The sequence below is a fragment of the Saccopteryx bilineata genome, chromosome 6, assembly GCF_036850765.1.
Source record: "Saccopteryx bilineata isolate mSacBil1 chromosome 6, mSacBil1_pri_phased_curated, whole genome shotgun sequence".
In the NCBI taxonomy this organism is placed as follows: Eukaryota; Metazoa; Chordata; class Mammalia; order Chiroptera; family Emballonuridae; genus Saccopteryx; species Saccopteryx bilineata.
In genome coordinates this window covers 171,609,119-171,623,741 of record NC_089495.1, presented here as the reverse complement: position 1 = coordinate 171,623,741, position 14,623 = coordinate 171,609,119, and the positions used below count along the sequence as shown (strand labels likewise).

At 44.0% G+C, this 14,623-nt stretch overlaps 1 protein-coding gene across 1 annotated transcript in view; it reads left to right on the top strand.

Moving 5' to 3' along the window:
* PCSK2 (proprotein convertase subtilisin/kexin type 2) overlaps nt 1-14,623 on the top strand; it is a 338,142-nt gene that overhangs the window by 200,228 nt on the left and 123,291 nt on the right. Inside the window, exon 5 of the mRNA XM_066235935.1 lies at nt 2,968-3,005. Coding sequence (XP_066092032.1) covers nt 2,968-3,005 — 38 coding nt within the window. The remainder of the gene's footprint in view (nt 1-2,967; nt 3,006-14,623) is intronic.

Sequence of the window (14,623 nt, the reverse complement as noted above, 5' to 3'; positions counted from 1 at the left end):
GATGAAATTATATATACACAACACATAGACACAGATAACAAAAACAGCAAACCCCAGAGGGAAAGGGGGAGGGATTTGAAGAGGGACAAAAGGGGTGTAATAGGAGTGTTGTACTGAGTGGGACACTTGAATCTATGTTAACACAATAAATTAAAATTAATAAAAAAATTTTAAAAAGAAATAAAATTTATCAAGTGACAAATTTTACTCTCAGTGAATTGGCTCTAATCTTGAAAATTGCTTTGCAAGGTAAATAATATCCCCATTTCAAAGATGAAAAAAGTGAGGCTCACAGAAATTATGTCATTTCTCCAAAGCCGCACGAGCATTACAGTGTCTGAGCCTAAAATGGAACCAGATCTGTTGGTCCCATAGCCTGTGCTCGTCCCCAACTTTGTTACCCACAGCCTAAACTAACTATTTCTGAATTAGAGTCCAGACCACGGGTCTGCAAACTTTTAAAATGTTAGTCACTGAATTTTCTGACGTCAGTCCTTCTGCAGTCCTTGAGAGGGAAGTGGAAGGAGGAGGAGGAGGGTCGTGGGCCGGAAGTGACCAGCTAAACTCTCCCAACCTATAGAAATCAGCGTGATAACAGTAATTGTTTCAGATGTCAAAACGTCAGCAACAAGGTATAAATCATGTTCTGTAGAACAGTGACTCCCAGTTTAGAAAGTACATAGCAGCCTGACCAGGCGGTGGCGCAGTGGATAGAGCATCAGACTGGGATGTGGAAGACCCAGGTTCAAGACCCCAAGGTCGCCAGCTTGAGCACAGGCTCATCTGGTTTGAGCAAAAGCTCACCAGCTTGGACCCAAGGTCGCTGGCTCGAGCAAGGGGTTACTCAGTCTGCTGACGGCCCGCGGTCAAGGCACATATGAGAAAGCAATCAATGAACAACTAAGGTGTCACAATACGCAACAAAAAAGTAATGATTGATGCTTCTCGTCTCTCCGTCCCTGTCTATCCCTCTCTCTGACTCTCTCTCTGTCTCTGAAAAAAAAAAAAAAAAGTACGTAGCAGAAATTACTTGTGCAACCAGAATAAAACAAAGAGAATTTTTTTTTAGAAATACAGCTGACCTTTAAGAATGCTCGTTTGGACTGAGTAGCTCCACTTACACACCAGTGTTTTTATTGGTCAGTGTAGTTCCTACCTTCATTCTTCAAGGGTCAATGGGTAGTTAGGAATCTGCATATGTGGAGGGCCAACAAGCTTTATGCAGATTTTCAGCTGCCCAGGCCATTGGTGCCTCTTATTCTGTGTTGTTCTCTGTGCATCCTGATAAGTTCTTTCCTGCGGAACAACGCTGTAGCTGCGATCTGGCCTTAGCATGCAACAGTGAAGATGACAGTTATGAGAGAGACTTAGTGATGCTCTGGCTTTTCAGTATTGTCACCCAGTAGAATTATTAAATACTACCGGGACAGCACGCCACACTGCTCTCATCTCCACTGGGTCATCTCCACGCAGGAAGCAAGCACAGAGAGGCCAAGCACTTTGCCTGTAGTCATGCAGGCAGTTGGCAGTGTGGCTGGGATTCAAAGTTGAAACTTTGATTCCGAAATACAGTGTGTCCGTAAAGTCATAGTGCACTTTTGACCGGTCACAGGAAAACAACAAAAGACGATAGAAATGTGAAATCTGCACCAAATAAAAGGAAAACTCTCCCAGTTTCATACCTATTCAGTGCAGTTCGATGTGGGCTCATGCACAGATTTTTTAGGGCTCCTTAGGTAGCTATCCTGTATAGCCTCTACAGACTCGTCATTGACTGATGGCCTACCAGAACGGGGTTTCTCCACCAAACTGCCGGTTTTCTTCAACTGCTTATCCCACCGAGTAATGTTATTCCTATGTGGTGGCGCTTCATTATAAACACGCCGATATTCACTTTGCACTTTGGGCATGGATTCGAATTTAGCGAGCCACAGAACACACTGAACTTTCTTCTGTACCATCCACATCTTGACTGGCATGGCTGTGGGCTGCTCCGCTGTATACACAGAGTTACATCATCATCTGTGCATGCGCACATGCTGCCACATCATCCTACAGAAACTGGGAGGGTTTCCCTTTTATTTGGTGCAGATTTCACATTTCTATCGTCTTTTGTTGCTTTCCTGTGACCAGTCAAAAGTGCACCATGACTTTACGGACACACTGTATACACATAGAACCATTATGCTAGGCATAATGTGTTACTGGGGCTGTTTTCTGGAGGACTGGATGCTCTGATCTAACTACTGTAATGGTTATATGGCTCTCAGACCTGGAGGAGAACTTCTCAACTTGCCCTTGAAGTTCCTGGGTGCTTTCTGAGGCCCATGTGTCCGATGAAAGCCGGCAGCTCATGGACCATAATTCTACCAGTGGAATGACTGTTGGGCAACAAGGTAGTCCACATCCAGGAGAAAGGACAGGGCCCCTGCTGGGAGACTTGAGTTCTCAGGCTTCCTGAAAACTGCACCCTGGAAAGACACACATCTTGGGACATCTCGTGGGAAACCATTTGCCTAATAGCTTCTCTTGCCCAGTCATGTTACTCTTATTATGTCTGTCCGGGCCCTGTTAAATAATTATTGCTTTCCCTCCCCTGGGCCAGTTTCATTTCAGAAGAAATGCCAGCTGATGTTTTAGAAATGTCAGGATTTCCACAAATCTCTCTCAGATCACTGCTCTGATGAGCCATCCATCTTATACACACTGGGCCCGTTTGTGCTGACATTTATGGCAGAAATATTATCCTGAGGCTCCCAGCTCTAATTGGCTTCACTCCTCTGATGCATCTAGTGACAGCTGTCTCTCCACTTGGGCGGTGCAGCCCACCCACTTCACTCGGGAAGCGACACACAAGGCTGGGGCCTCCGCCACAGTGTCTCCTGGTGGCTGCACACAGAGAAGCTTTCCTGAGAACAGAAGCAGGTATTAACCTTTTGTTCCTGTGCTGTTGTTGTCTTTTCACAGGGATTGACTATCTCCACCCAGACCTGGCCTCGAACTATGTAAGTACAAGCTGACTCGTGCGGGGAAACATGGGCATCTTAAGTGTTTTTGCATCCCATGTTATTAGTAACATATGCATGCACATGCACGCATACACACATGCATGCACACAGGACATTCAACATGGGAACACATGCATGCATGCACACACATGCACGCTAAAACTGCCCATCTTGTTGGAGCCACAGCCTGGGCCAAAAACAAGCAGAGCTGGCAGGGGGCCTGGCAGCAGAAAGACTGGCGGCTTTCTGGGAAGAAAAGACGGAAACTTGAGGTCTGAAAGAACAGAGTACCAAGAAAAAAGGCACACAGAGGGGCAAATAAGAGAGAGTGTTGCCAAGGTTTAAAATCAACTCTAGCTGAGGATATTGAATTGAAGGGTGGAAATGAGCCATTTGGGTTTTTGCTGGATAAAACTAATGGCAAAATGCCCCAAAGTGCAGCAACTCACACTGCAACCATTGCCGTATGAAAGCAGGAACATCATCTTTCTTATTATTCCTGTGCCATGAACCGCACACACCAGCTTCCCTCCTAACGCTGTGTCCCGCGTTTGCTTTCCTTTGACAAGTAAGAAGTGTTAACAGGAAGTCATGGTAAATGCTGTTGGGCTAGAACCACAGGCTCTGGCTTTGACCCAGCAGGTCACTCTGCTTCCCTGATACAACCTACAAACCCTTTTAAGAATAGTGATCTCTTCATTTTAACCCCAGAAAATCCACTTTGCAAGCTAGTGATGTGTTCACTTAAAATTATCTAAACTATTACTTAGCTATACTTAGGTAAGCTGTAGATCTAAATATATAAAAATGTTATGTTAGTAGCTGAAGAGGTCATATTTAAGAGAACACAAACTTCAATAGAGAGAAGGTGGTTAACAAGCAGAAGTGTTTTAGGGTCAACATTTTGAGTCATTTGTCCTAGAAGTTGTGTGCGTCTATATTGCAAAAAGAGAATGGAGATTTTCCACGTGTTCACTGCATTGGGCATCGGGAAAGAAAGCATCCATAGGCTGGGTTTCTACTCACGGCATAGGTCTTATCAACCTATGAGAGTATACATTGGGCTGAGCATCTTTTCAATAATCAAAAAGAAAATTAAATGAATCATTGGCACAGTCCAGCCAATGTGTACCCAAAGAGACATGAAAGAAGTTAATCCGAAGATCTATTCCAAGAGATGAGAATCCGCTCCTGTGGATAAGACAGTAAAGAAGCACCTGTGAGTTGTAGATTCTGCCTCAGTAGTCCATCTGCAGAGCCTAAGGAAACAGTCCCCCTCTCCTTCCTGTGCTCCTTTTCCCCCATTGCAGACACACGTGGAGCTGTCTGCCTGGCTGTCCTTCTTGCTTTCGTAAGGGACTGCCCCACGTAGACCATGTTGGCCTCCTCTCGTGCCTTCCCTTTCCTCTGCCTCCCCAATAACTGTAGGGCCCTGGAAAGCTCTCCAAAGGGGAGCTTGAGAAAGGCATTGTTGCATTTTCTCCAGCAATCTGATATCCAGAAGCTTTTCCTTCAACAGAAATGACAGGGATGAGAGCCCGCTGGGGCGGGCAGGGGGGTGGTGCACACAGCAACACTTGTACTCTCCTCTGAGCTGAGCTGCGGCTACACAGGGTTCCCACCTCCTCCAGGACCCAGCGCCTCGCAGAGCAGCCAAACAGGGTTCTGCTGGCTTTTGCAAACCTGCGTTGTTCCATCTGGCAGCTTATAGGACTTCAAGGTGAGGTGTCTGTTGGTCAGGCGGGAAAGCTGACCACCCTTCCACAAAAGCCACTTACATGGAGACTGACCTGGGCATCCTTCCCTTTTCTCTGTCCAGCCCAGATGTTTCTGTGACAGGCTGCTCCCGAAGCCAATTATCAGAGTAAAAGATATTGTAATTCAAGAGGGAAAAATATTCTCTGAGGCTCGGATGAACTGCAAGTACAATGCTAATCGACGTTGTGGTTCATCTGCCAAAAACCTATGCTGAAATGCAAAAGTAAAGCATCCAAATTGCAAGGTACCAGCTCCCCTCAAACTCTTTGATATCAGGATATACCTGCAAAACTCTATGGGTTCTATGAGTGTTGTGTTCTTTTTCTTTTCTTTTCCCTATGTTTCTTTCCAAAAAAGCATTTTTTCTAATTAAAAATAATACATGTTCTCTTTAGAAAACTTGAAAAAACATAAACAAAATAAAAACAAGCCATATCACCATTCTTAATATTTTAACAGATTTTGGACTTTCATTTCTATGTGTATACTTTAAATGAAATTGGGCTTTTGTGGCATACACAGAACGCCCCCTTCCACTTGATACATCATGAACACTTCTAGATCATTAAATATTCTACAAAACATGGCTATAGGGGTAGATAGCATTCCCTCATGCTAAAATTTTTTAATATATTTTTTAAATCAAGTGAGAGGAGGAAGGCAGAGAGACAGGCTCGCATATGTGCTCTGACCAGGATCCACTCAGCAACCCCTATCTGAGGCTGGGGTTCTGCCCATCTGGGGCCACTGCTCTGTTGCTCAGCAACTGAGCTATTTTAATGCCTGAGGTGAGGCCATGGAGCCATCTTCAGCACTCAGGGCCAACTTGTTATTTCAAGCCATGAATGCAGAAGAAGGATGGGTGTGAAGAGAAGCAGATATTCATTTCTCCTGTGTACCCTGACCAGGAATCAAACACGAGACTTCCACATGCTGGGCCAAGGCTCTACTATTGACCCAACCATCCAGGGCTCCTTGTGCTAAAATTTATTTAAACTTTCCAATCCCCAATTGTTGAACAACTAGGTGTCTCATTCAAAGAGGAAGAGTGACAGACAAAGGTAGTAGAGGGACTCTGAACCATAACCAGCTAAGGAAAGCTGAAAGACTGGGAGCATGGGAAAGCAACTGAAGAGGCACATTAAATGTGTTTTTGAATAGTTCCAATTCTCTAGGTGGGCCAAGACATCCAATGAAATCGGTCATTTCTCCCAAGACCCAACACTCCCACCAATGAGTGACAACCACAGGAGAAAGGCTTCAGTTCAGTTAAAAGAAGAGCTGTCTAATGATTAAGGTTAATCAACAAAAGGAATTAGCTCTCCCAGAAAGTAATGAGTTCTCCCTATCTGAGAGTGTTCAAGAGGAGTGTTGATGGCAAGTTGGCAGAGATGTTACTGAGGAGATGATGGACAATGCCTATGCTAATCTTAAAGTAGATGACATCTAAGAATTGAACAGAAAATGTAAGCTCTGTACAAAACTGTGTGTTTTTACAACTTCAAACCAGAGGAAGGCCCTAGTCTTCAACATTTATCAAATACTCGGGACCTTACCAAAAAAAAAAAGTATGTCTAATTACAAAACAGATTACAAATCTTGTAATCTAATCGCAAAATTTTCTGTCTTTGGAATAGGGGAGAAAACTAAACATCCAAGTATCTCATTTTTAATTCCTCACAGACAACCTGAGCTTGAACTGGTTTTCACTAGTCTCAGTGTCTCTCAACCTGTGTAGAGTTGAGACTGACAACTTTAAAGCTACTCACTAAATTTACCTTCTTTATTTTCAATTAAAATTTTACACTGTAATTAACAGAATGAGGGCGGCAAGTGGTTCAGGCCTGCCCAGGAGAGCAATGAAATTAGTGGACGATGATAAACTCAAAAATTGTTTGAGCAAAGGGTTAGCAGGCAGCTTCACGCCTTGTTAGGTGGCTTAACGGCTTGGATGTGATGAGCTAGCCTGGTGCCTTCTAGTGAAATGTACTTTGGGGAGGACTGTGTTTGGCTTTCTTCCAAGCAGACCCTGAGATGAAGGTTTGAGTTCAAGTAGTTTATTTGGGAGGTGATCTCAGGAAGCAAAAATAGAGGAGGGAATGAGACATGGAAGGGAAGGCAGCCAGTAAACAATGCATTGTCAGACAAGGCATTGGCGGGAACTTCCTCCAACTGGAGGACATGGGGGGCAGCATAGACTGTGTCCCAGAGTTATCCCACCCAGTGTACGGCACTCCAGGAAGCTGAGGTATTCATACAGCAACTTCTGTCAGCCATTGGTTGACGGCTGGTCCCAGGAGATGTTATCATCTCAGCACGGTGAGAATGTAAACCGGTACAGCCATTATGGAAGACTGTATGCTGGTTCCTCAAAAAATTAAGAATAGAACTATATGACCCAGCAATCCCTCTACTGGGTATCTACCCAAAGCACTAGAAAACAATTGTATGCAAAGACACATGCAGCCCCGTGTTCATCTCAGCATTGTTAACAGTGGCCAAGACATGGAAACAACCAAAGTGTCCCCCTTGATAGAGGATTGGATAAAGAAGATGTAGTACATCTGTACAATGGAATATTACTCAGCCATAAGAAATGATGATACATTGTCATTTACTACAACAGGGATGGAACTTGAGAACATTTTTCTAAGTGAAACAAGTAAGTCAGAAAAAGCTGAGAACTATATGATTTCACACCTAGGTGGGACATAAAACTGAGACTCATGAACATAGACAAAAGTGAAGTGGTTACCAGAGTAGAGAGGGTTGGGAAAGGGGAGGAAAGAGGACCAAGTGATAGAAAATAATCTGACTTTGGGTGATGGGTACACAACAAAATGAATAGTTCAAATGCTATAGAGATGTTTACCTGAAACCTGTGAGTTCCTATGGACCAATGTCACCCCATTAAATTTGATTTCTAAATTTAAAAAAATAAATGCCAACACATCCTCCCTTCCCACAGCCCTTGTCAAAGAGATGCAGGTGGTGGTAGCCAGAAATTGCCAGGGTGACAGGCCAAGGGTCTTGGCCGGGTGCTGGCAGCCTCTGCTGCAGAGAAGGTGATTTGGAAATCTATTCAAGGGTAAAAGAAACAGAAATGGGCCATGTTGGGAAAATCCCTTCTTGCTATGGATTATTTTCAGTGAGAAGTAAAAACTCTATCAGAAGTACTTAGACAAAAATGAAAAACTTTCCTCACAATCAAACCAGGCAAAATGTTTCCCAAACCAGAATTATTTTCAAAGTGTGCAGGGTTTTTTCTGTATATTGAAAGAGAAGAGTCAGCGTATACTGGTAGTCTGGTGTTCTTCCTATTTAAACTGAGAATTAAAGTCCTTTGAAAACTGAAAATCAATATATAAATGTGAGTCGTTAGCGTTAATTTAATTCAAAAATCTACATTGAATTTGTGAAGAGTTCAAAGAAAAGGATAACAATAGCTACTCTATTGTTCTATAATTGAATTTAATCTGAGGGATTGGGTCCCACTGGTAAATGCTCACTATCTCAAATAATTAAAATCCCCCTTCCCCATTCCAATAGTAATAACATGGAATAAGTATTGGCGAAGACACTATTTTAGACCAAGTCAAAATCCGGGTTCCTTTACCCCATGCTCTCTGTGCAAACAGTCTGTGTAAACACACTAATGCAACCTAATCACTGTCATTGGTCCTGCTGTATGCAAGACCCAGAGCAAGAGAGAGAACCACACATAGGTGGTCTCCAGGGAAGCCGGAGGCCAGTAAGGACACTGGTGTGGGACGTGCCTCACAGGTAGGGGCCAGTAGGCAGGGAGGTTGTTCATCTTCACTAGGTGGCCCTGTCCTGTGCTGATCACATGCCTGCGTTCACAGCACTGGTCTGAGTCCAGGGGCCCTTCCAGGCATAGAGGGTGACTGCCCAAGAACATGAGAATTGTGACTGAGGGTGCAGCTACCGCGGGGTAGAGTGGCAGTTGGGGGAGCCGAGCATCTCTGGCTTTGCCCAAAGCCTGTTCTGCTGAAGTCATAAATGTGAAGAAGTGGCTAATGGTTCCATAAAAAACAGTCTTTTCACTGTGGGTGGGGATGTTCTCAGGGGCAGATTTGGGACAAGAATTGGAATGCAAGTCACTGATTTGGGAGGAGAACCCAGGAAAGCACCAGCTGGGGAGAAAGAAAGCGATTCCAGAAGAGCAGCCACAACAGGGTTTGTTACAAATCCCATTACCACTGAGGGTGAAGGAGCCTCCTCTCACCACGGAAACCTGGAAAGTAGTGTAGAGAGGGTCTTTCAGAGTTAGCCATCGACTCTTATGGATTGCTGTTGAGGGCTGTGCTCCAGGAGGGGGCACAAGATGGAGAGCAGAGCGGGCTTAACTCCCCAGCTCTTCTGGCCCGCCCACCACACAAACAGAATATGGTCAGCGAACAGAGTCTTCAGGTGAAGAGTTGCAGGTGCAGACACAAGTCGGCCAGCATGCAAGGGTAAGGTCCCAACAGTATGACAATAGTGGAAACTGAGTCAAACCTGAGTGTGATTCCTGGCTTCTTAACTCATAGCTGTGCAACTTTAGACCAGCCTATTAAACCTCTCTAACTTTAATTTCTTCATTTGTGAAATGGGCAAAATGAATACTGTGAGGTATCACTGAGATACCCTCTCTGTGTATAGGGTCTGCCAGATAACGACGCTCAATAACCATTCATCTCATTCTCAGAAGAGCTGGGATTCCAACTGTGCCCAGAGGCAGGCTGCCCTGATGGAGGAGAAGCAGGAGCATGCCTCAAGAACCAGGTGTGACTGCTTGGTGCCCTCTCAGCAAGCTCAAACTTCTCGAAAGAAAGGGCAGCTCATTCAGGCCAAGTGTAAGATTGTGAGGCTAGGAAAACAAAGGCCAAATATCAAAGTCTACCAAAATAAATCCCAAAGACTTATTTGAAAAAAATTAAAAGGTTAATTTTTAAGAAGAACATGCAAACAAGAGAAGATAAAGGGAGAGAAGACCCAGAGCCCAAGGCCAGGGATGTAATGAAGAAGGACATCCCAGTGACAGCAGAATTTCTCAACTACTCTTCAGTATCAGCTCTTTGAGCTCAAAGAATATTCATAGATATTCATAATGGGGGCCTAGTCCTCCAAGTGAGTGAAGGGGCTGTGAAATGGCAGTTTTTCCAAATGAAGGTTTCTCCATTCCTCCTGATGGTTAATTGGCTGCAGAGGGGGGGCACAGGCTCTTGACCTGGTGATGAGAAGGGTGGACCACTTCTTGAACTAGGGCCTTTTTCTTTCAGCTTGAAAACTGTGGGTCACCCTCTGAGCATCTCTAAGATCCTGTGCTGAGAATCTGTACAGATCCATGTGCTCCTCCTTCAGCTTTTCCCCAAGTTCTTGAGTGCAGCAAGTGTGGAAGATTGCATGGACTCCAACTCCTCATCTTGCCCTCAACCTCACCTTCTGCAATGGGGATTTGAAAAACCTCCCTCTAAAAGGGGAAGTGTATTTCCCACCCTTTGAGTCGGGACATGTGACTTGTTTAAAGCAATAAAATTACATGGAAATGTCAAGAGGCCTTTTGTGTTCCCACACGCCCTTCTATGCCTCCACCATCTCCATTAGATGATTATCCCCAGGCTAGCCCTCTGGACCCAGGAGGAAGATGAGAGACACACGGAGAAGAGCTACCCCAGCTGCCAAAGCCAGAAGCACAACTCCCTGCCAACCTACAGAACAGCAGTAAGAAGCAGAGCTACATAGCGGAATAGCCCCGCCAATACCAGCTGACCCCAGCCAACCCCCAGGAGCAAGCAAACCCAGCCAAGATCCACAGAGCTGCCCAGCTGAGCCCAGCTTGGATCTTCTTGCCCCTAGCTGAACAGTAAACTCATAAGCAAAATAAATGTTTATTGTTATATGCTGCTGACATTTTATGGTTGTTTTTTATGTGACAACTATTACAATTACCCATGCTAGACTCCCTCCTTGGTCTTCTCACAGTAATTGAATGGCCATCCCAGCCTAAGGAGAATATAGATTTCTTTGTTCCTACCCCAGACCTACTGAATCAAAATCTTTAGGGATGAGCCTCCTACCATGTATTTCTTTGAAAACATTGCCAGATTCTGATGATTAACCTCACTCTTCATTTTGGCACTTTATTCTTTCTTTCATTTATTCATTCAGCAATGTTATTTCCCTATAATGTATGATGACATCAGGACTACATCATAAGCTCTTTGTTGGAAGGTCTGTACTTTTTAAAATTTGTGTCCCCTTTAACACTTAGCACAGTACTAAGCAGGCTTTTAATAAATCTTTGCTGAATTGTGTTGACTGTTAATTCGTTCTTCATTAGTTGTCAATAAAATTAAGAGCTAAGTCATCTGATGAGCCTTTATCAGTGATGATGCGGAACTTCGGCATGCAGAACCCTCTGAACCCAGCTCTCAGTGACCTCATGGGTGATGCTCCCACACCGTGCTCATTCACGCATGTCCTTGATGTGGGGAACAGAGGACCACAGGACTATCTGAGGTTCTCATGGCCAAAGGCCTGGAGGAAATATGAATCTCAGTGTGGAAAATTCACATGCAAATAACCAAGAGCTATTTCATTTCTGGAATGTCTAGAATTCTTTAGGTTAGTGGAAATACAATAAGTTTCCAGACGGGAGAGGGTACATTATGCTCTTTGATTTAGTCCGAAATCTGGAACATTATTTATACTCCAGAGCTGCTATTTCACCAACAAAAGCCCACCGCTAAGGACCTGCACTTTTCCATTCTTTTGATGGGTTCCTGATGGGTGGCTGTCTCTGAAGAGGACTTTTGGAGCACTCTAAAGGGCAGCCAGAGCGGAGCCTGAAGGAAGTGACTTTGAGCCCAGCGGCCATGCACACACCAGGGCTCCAGGTGGCAGGCGGCCACCTTGATGAACGGGCACAGCTGGAGATGCGCCCAGTCCTCGGCCCTGAGTGACTCAGATGCTGTGAAGTATTGATCATGTGCATCGCTCCAGGCTTTTAGACCGATTAATATTTAAATAGGACACATTAATGTTGCATATACAATTGAGGTTTAAACAACCTTTGTGTCTTACTGAAAGGAGGGGCTGGCTTTATTTGATATACTCGGAATGTTGGTCATATCATAGTAGCACTTTATCCCAGGAGGCTGCACTGAATATTGGAAATAAAAAATCTTTTTTTAACCATTTGGACAGACCATCAGTCAAATAACTATCATCTGACTCAACCCAAGTAGTAGAAGAATCTGTCCATTTTTACAGCAATATACTTTGATATAAAAATGGGAAAAAAACAAAATCTTATTTGACTCAAATGAAACTATTGGTTTGGATCTAGACTTACATAAAGTGAAAGAAAAAAATCTGATCAATTTGTTTTTTCCACATTGCTCAGTTGACTAGTTTTTGTTCTCTTGAACCTAGTCAGCATTTAGGACACATATTAATTTTCTACTCTTTGAAGATTCTGTACCGGGGACCTGGATTATAAAGTATGAACAATCTGGTCCCTGCATGCAGGGATTTCAAAATTCAATGGGGAGGCACACATGTGAGTATGTAGTCACAACATGCTGTGCTCAGTGATGTCCTGGAATTAACATACACCCACTATAAAGTGTCAGGGAGAACAAGCAAGGCGACCCTAAAGTTAGAGACAGAAAGACACTCACAAGCACTCATAGAATGTTTTCTTGCATCGATACAGCATTTGAATTCATCCAAAAAGGAGATCTTCAACCTATTTCATTTTACGGCTCACAAAAACTAATTACTAAAATTCAGCAGCACACCAAAAAACAAAATACTATATTTTTTGCCAACCTGACAAAAAAAAATAGATATAATTTTGATTTATTCATACTAGATGGCTATTGTAATGTTGGCTGTTGTCATTTTTTTATTTGACAATATAAGGGAAAATACCTGACTAATTAGTCAGGTATTGCACATTTTAAAAATCCTTGCAGCACACCAACTAAAATCGCTGATCCAGAAGCTTGATCTCTCTGATTCTGAATGAAGGGTGATTGGGTTATAACTGGTTTTGCATCTGGAGATTTGTTTCCACCAAGAAGCCTAGACTAAAAGTAACTCACAAAAGTCATTCCTCACCCCAGATTCCCTAAAGGCCTCTGTCAGAGTCTCATCTCTTCCACTAAATTTAAGTGACTTAAGACCAAGGTAATGTCTTCCAATTCTCTTGTTCATGAGAGAATCAACTAGAGGCTTCATTCCCAAGGAGAATTCTTCTATAAATAAATGACTGAATTGTGAATGGATGGATAGGTGGATGGATGGATGGATGGATGCAATGAGATGATTAGGATTTTATTTTGCTTATCATAAAACATACCTATTCTGGAAAAGTATAGCAATATTGACACTACATGATAAGTTACAAAAGTTATTTATCCGAAATATAAAAAAAATAGGCCCTGGCCGGTTGGCTCAGTGGTAGAGCGTCGGCCTGGCATGCGGGGGACCCTGGTTCGATTCCGGGCCAGGGCACATAGGAGAAGTGCCCATTTGCTTCTCCACTCCCCCCCCCTCCTTCCTCTCTGTCTCTCTCTTCCCCTCCCGCAGCCAAGGCTCCATTGGAGCAAAGATGGCCCGGGCGCTGGGGATGGCTCCTTGGCCTCTGCCCCAGGCGCTAGAGTGGCTCTGGTCGCGGCAGAGCAATGCCCCCTGGTGGGCAGAGCGTCGCCCCTGGTGGGCAGAGCATTGCCCCTGGTGGGCGTGCCGGGTGGATCCCGGTCGGGTGCATGCGGGAGTCTGTCTGACTGTCTCTCCCCGTTTCCAGCTTCAGAAAAAAATACAAAATATATATATTTTTTTCTCCACTGCTTTTGTTTCTTTCTTACTTACTATTAGTATATACTCATTGAATTCCCAAGATTACACTAGGTTTCCTACTTTGATTTTTATCTGAAAGCCAAAAAATTCCTCGGTGCCCAAGCCTTGCTTACAGCAGACCCTATAAATGATTATTTCACAATAACTTGTAGCAGCTGGAATGAAAAATGCTGCGTCTACTGAGGCGACATGCAGTTCACGCTCTCCCTTTCTTCATGTACCTGTTTCCCCTTTCTAGTTCCTTAAAGCCACAATTCTGATGTGAAAGTTATGGGCTTTTGGACCAGACTCCCTGAGTTAAAATTCTACCCCTACTTGCTAACTATATGGCCCTAGGCAAGCTAATCTCTCTCTGTCTCACTTTTAAAATGGGTTAACCCGTTGCCTGTCTGAGAATTCGATTTTAGCTCTAAAGGACACTTTATAAACATATTCTCGTTAGACACAGGTGCATGGACCTATAGAAAGGATGACATTTGTGTTTCTTTAGTGTTACAAAAGTAAAATATGCACACACACACACACACACACACTTCAGAGACAGATGATGAAAGAGATTCGATTGGTTATTATTATTACTAAATACCTTAGGTTGGATCCCCCGAAAGCAACCAAGGGAGGTGATTTCACTGGGTGAGTGTTCCCAGGAAGAAGGGGAGAAAGGAAAGCAGGTCAGCGGAGGAAAGTATCTAGCCTCAGCCTGATGCCTCCACCACCGCTCCGGGGAGCCCTGAAATTTTGAATCACATTATGAAGTAGGTCCCTCCCTAAAGAAACGAACCACTATTTTGTAAACTGTCAGTCAATCACTGACTTCTAGTAGCCCCTGAGGCCTGTGTAACATCCTGAGTTTGGTGACTCCCATTTGTCCAAGAGCAATTACTCTGAGAAGGAGACAGCTGTGACCTGTTTAGCAGCCAACACTCCCAGAGCTGGAGTCTGCATGCACTGACAGCATCGCTGGGCAGGGGCCCATGCCATCGCTGTCC